Source organism: Idiotropiscis lumnitzeri, chromosome 2, assembly GCF_059441095.1.
Source record: "Idiotropiscis lumnitzeri isolate Australia: NSW breed Sydney's pygmy pipehorse chromosome 2, RoL_Ilum_1.0, whole genome shotgun sequence".
NCBI lineage: Eukaryota > Metazoa > Chordata > Actinopteri > Syngnathiformes > Syngnathidae > Idiotropiscis > Idiotropiscis lumnitzeri.
The window spans coordinates 14523523-14528681 of record NC_142392.1 but is presented as its reverse complement, the minus strand read 5'-3'; the positions used below and the strand labels follow the sequence as shown (position 1 = coordinate 14528681).

General features: G+C 43.3%; 1 protein-coding gene across 1 annotated transcript; it reads right to left on the bottom strand.

The window, feature by feature from the left end:
* Positions 1 to 567: 567 nt before the first annotated feature.
* LOC148341764 (uncharacterized) lies at positions 568 to 1623 on the bottom strand. The gene has a single exon (XM_088287950.1). It carries the CDS (start codon positions 1621 to 1623, stop codon positions 568 to 570), a length of 1056 nt encoding a protein of 351 aa, XP_088144076.1.
* Between the last annotated feature and the right edge of the window lie 3536 nt (positions 1624 to 5159).

Here is a 5159-nt window from a genome sequence, read left to right as displayed (position 1 = left end):
GGTCACTATGGTTACTACTGGCCTGGGTTGGTTTGACGCGTGTCCGTTCCGCTTTTTCCAAAGTAAAGTCGTCCAATTGTCCGTCAAGTCAGCTCACACCATTCATTCCACCTTGTCACGGTCTAAAACTTTTTGCCTCCCCAATAGTAACCACCTGGGTCTTGTTAGCCCATTGATTAAATAGCCCTGTGGCCAATGGATACCACACTGCACCCAAGTGGTGGGAGGTTTAAAGCAAACATACCTTAACGTAAAAATGGCTCTTACACACCGGCCCCTAATTGGGCTTGACAGAAGGCAAACCAATTACAATCTTCAAACACAATGAGCCATTAAAGTTAACTCAAATTAAAGCGTTAGAAACAAAATAAATAACTGAGAACAAATAATCATTCTTATAATGTAAACTATGTACTGGGTATTTTTGAAACATGTGTCTAATAAGTGTTCATGGTTACTCAGTTGCCTCACAGAGTAGACATATTTTTGTCACTGGTCTATCGAGCACGCTGGTCTTGGTTTGAAGACGTACAGTACGGACCAGACCCCTTTTATCATGAAATGTCTCTAAAATCCTTCCAAGTATCCAAGATCCACGAGGAGCTGTTGAATCAACAACAACAACAACGTCCCCCGGTAAGAAATTTCTTTTTTCTTCCTCTTCTTTTTATTTTTAGCACCTCCATCAGCAGCAGTCTCTCCATTGTCCTTTTCATCTTTATCATCCTCCTCAGCAGCTCCACTCAGTTGATTAGGTTTGGCGGGTATACTTCGAGCCAGCTCATGAACAGGAGTGGACTGAGGTTTGGGCTCCTCATAGTTGCCCCAAACTTCAGAGGGAGCGTTCCAGTCAGAGGTGGGATCTGTTGAACCACCATGGAATCCAGACCACTCGTCATCTACTTTAGGCTGACTGAGCCATAATGTGCTATCTACCAGCTGAGGATCAGCTTCGCCAACGCCCAGTTTAGTAAAAGAAACTAGATCAGAAGGAACCCTATCAATCACAGTCCATGAATCATCAATATCAGCCTTCCACAATGGTGCTGGTTCTCTTGTGGCAGTCCACGGGCCTTGAGTCTTTGGAGCGACAGTGTGCGGAACCTTGACCGCTTGAATGTCAGCCACACCTGCTGCTACTATTGGTGCCTCACTGGTGTTAACATGGGCTACAGCAGCATTAATCTTCTCTGCAGTTACTTTTGATGACCCTCCTTTTTTCTTCTTCTTCTGGTTGGCAGGTGGAGTAGATGCTGAGGCCTTGCGCTGCTCTGGAGAAGCATTCATAGGAGTGCCGCCACCACCACCAGTACTGGCAGAGCCATCACTGGAACTCTTGTCCTTCTTGCGTTGTTCACGCTTTTCCTTGTTGCTCACCTTTGTCTCCCATGTGCCTTCCTCCGGCTCCTTTACAACAGCTGTCACAGTTTCCTTCACTGCCTGTTTGGCTTTCTTCTTGGCCTTTTTTGACTCAACAGCTTGTTCGCTCTTGTTTTGTGGAGGAGGTAACTGTTGATGTGGCACTCTGTCTTCGTTAACTATGGCGTTTTCTTCTTCAGTGACAGCTCTACCATTTGGCTGGGCCTTCTTTTCAGCCCGCTCTAATTGTTCCTCTGGAACCATTTCTGCGTATCCCATTCCAATGACATCAGATAGGAAAGTGGAATATTCCTTGTGAGACTCTTTATCCTTCTGAAGTCTTCTTTTGAGTGATCCAACACGTTGCTTGGCCACAGAAATATTATTTGGCATTTTCACATTTTGATCTTTAAAAGGCAATTTTGTCATGTAATGACCATCTTTAAATTGGACAGAATTTTCCATTATTTCAATGAATCTCCTTTCATTTACTGACATCTCCTCTTTGTCATTGTAAGATGTTTTATTGAATTCCTGATTGTATTGATTTATCAACAACTGTTGGAGTCGGTCAACACTGATCCTATTAACCAGTGCCAGAGTGTGGCCATTCTCACACTGTGTTGCACTATTTCCCTGTAGAGGTCCATTAATCACCCAGCCAAGAAGAGTTCTAACAGCATACGGTCCCTCACCGCGACTGTTGATCACCTCCCAGGGTTCCATTACCTTTGAGGCATTTGTGCCAATCAACAACTCAACATTAGCGCTGATACGAGGAATGTGCGCATCCTTAAGATAAGACCATTTCTTTAACTCCCTTTCGCTGATTAAATTGTCTACAGATACTGGCATTTGTTTCTGTGTGAATGTGGTGGGAAGCTGATAATAATGGTTGTTGCTCAAACCACATATTTCCAAGCCTTCAATCATGTAGCTTGGCATAGTGGTGTTGTGGGTCATAGTTTGTATATGAATACTGGTTCCTTTGCCTTTGAGGTTTAGTTTTTCCTTTAAACTTTCGGAGCAGAAAGTGTCAGTACTTCCTGGATCCAAAAAAGCGTATGTTTGAACCACTTTGTTTCCTTTTGTAGATTTGACATTAACAGGTAAGATTGACAGAATGCCATTACTGCCGCCGGCCCCTGTATGTCCACACGTGGAAACACTTGTGCCACTCACTGGTGCTCCCTGTGGCTGTCCTTTTGGCCGCTTTTCCTCTTCACTTCTTTCCCTTTTTTCGATATGGAGAACACTGGGGTGACTTTGGGTGCATATTTTGCACAATATGCGGTTACTGCAGTCCTTGCTCATGTGCCCTGTGTGCAGGCAGCCGAAGCACACTCCTTTCGCCTTGAGAAAGTCCAGCTTCTCTCTATGAGGTTTCCTTTTCAATTCTGAACATTGATCCAATGCATGTTGTCGTGTACAATACAAACAGCGACTGTTATCAGTTGTAGGCAGTGCAGTTTGTGTTTGAGTTTGTACATTTCTATTGTTTGTACCCGCAGCTTCTTCATTGAACATAACAGCAGTTGCAAAGGTGTTTCCCCTGGATTGTGATTTTTGTTGCAAATATGCCTTGCTTGCTTGAGTTTTGTTGCTCCTGTTTGTGTCAATTGTGGTGTTTTGGATATCACCAAAGATTGGATCTGAAATGATCTTGACCTGATATTCAACAAATCTTACAATGTCCTTGAAACCTGCCCTATGACCTTGCGTTTCATAGATGCTGCAAGCCCTCTCTCTCCAACGCTCTCTGAGTTTATAAGGAAGCTTCTGAGTTAGTAGTTTCATGTTTGCTGGCATATTGAGTTCATCCAAATATCGGAGTTCTTTCATTGCATTACAGCATTCGGCCAAGCACAATGCATAGTCTTGTAGCCCCTTTTTATCCTCTGCCTTTACAGTAGGCCATTGTGTTATTTTATTCACATAGGCGGCTGTGATTTTCAATTCATTTCCAAAATGTTTAATAAGTAGGGTTTTGGCTGCATCATAGGCTCTGTCCGGTGGTAGGTGTTGGCAGCTGCGAACTAGTTCTTTAGGTTGGCCCCCAGTGTATTGTTCCAAATAGAATAAGCAGTCCTCCCTTTGCACCTTTGCTTCCACACAACGTTCAAAGGTTCTCATAAAGGTCCGAAATTGTCGAGGGTCTCCATTAAAACAAGGCACTTCTCTGCGTGGTAACAACTGGGAACTTTGTGTTTGTGCTAAAAGTGCTGTTATTTCGTTTTGCTTGTGTAACAGCCTGTAGAGTACATCGTTGTTTTGCAACGGGTGTGCAACTTGAGCACTGGGATTTATATTTGACTGGGTTTCCTGTGTTGCAGATGTTTGCCATGCTTGTATCCTGGTTCGATCTCTGATGCTTTGAGAATGCGGTGCTGCTTGACTACTGAGATTCATATTTGGTTGATGTGCCTGTGTTCTGGCTGTTGCTTCCATCTTCGGCGCTGGGTTCCTTAGTGCTGCATTAGTTTGGGATTTCAAGTAGGATGACATTCCATCTGAATGTTTGCATTGTTTACTAGCAACACTGTTAAATGAAGAGTATTTTAACGTCATCAATTTTGCAGCAGATGCAGCTAGTTCCGTTTCTATTTCCAGTTGTTCCTGTTTCCTTCTTATGTCCTCTGCTTGTTCTTCCAAAGCGTGCTTTTTCTTAAGTGCAGCAGCACGCGCCATGATCACAGCTTGTTCTGCCTCCATTTGTCGGCGTAAAGATGTTGTAGTAGACCTACTGCGCTTTGAGGAAGTATTGGAAATTACATTGGAAATGCTGTCATGGGGTTCCACTAGGACTTCCTCGCTGTGAGGTCCAATTCTTTGATGTTTCATTTCATCATTATTGTCCTCCATATCTTCATTTTGCCAGCAACATTCATTGCTACCCAACCACTTATTTACTTCTGAAACAAATTCATCGATAGCGAGCGCTTTTACTTTAAACCACATTTCATGCCTTTCACACTCTTCAGGTGGCATAAATTTCAATAAAGCTTCGTGATGTGCAACAGCTTCATCACATAGTTTAGTGTATTTGTCAAACGTACTTTTTACCTCTGAAACAAAACCTTTGACACCCATCAAATTAATAATTGTCTGCTTGAGGCTTGCTGCCCTTTGCAACTTGTTTTTTCTCTCTTTTTGCAGTGTTTCTATCTTTGCCAAAAAGGCCTTTTCAGTCATTTTAACGGAGCGCTTTTTTACAGAAGGACCACCTTTCTCAATCCCTAAATCATCTTGCTTAGGTGTCTCAGTCCAAAGTTCAGCTTTGTCGAGGTCCTCTTCTCTACTCATAATTATGTTGATACAAAATCCTTTGATCACTCGCTTACCCGTGCAACCTTCCGTAAGTTGTACACGCGCACAGTCTAATTCAAATTGCAAACGTGCCCCGTAACGTTCCCTCAATTACCACCAATGCATTGGATTTTATGCGCAAAGTTGTGTGCACACATTTACAGCAATCTACTAAATGGCCATTAGTGTAGCGCTACAAATACCTTGGCGTTGGCCGGCATAGAAGTGTATTGATGTTCCAATTTGTTGGTTAGAGAGCCGCGGCTGCGTGGCTCCGGTTCCAAATAATTCCAAACGAGCAAACAATTTGGGCAGATGACGTCCAAACATCAGCAATCATCCAACGTTGTCCTCAAGGCGACAAGAAAGCCATTCGATCCGCCGCTCCCTTTCAGCTGCGCTGTCCTTACTTTGAAGCAAACGTATCTTCATTCGCTCGAAGCAAGTTTTAGACTTAAATTGTTGTGACCCTTTTCCCTATCAAACGGGTCACT

Excerpts from the sequence above, each read along its gene's own strand:
- LOC148341764 (XM_088287950.1), bottom strand. The coding sequence starts at position 1,623 with ATGGTTCCAGAGGAACAATTAGAGCGGGCTGAAAAGAAGGCCCAGCCA.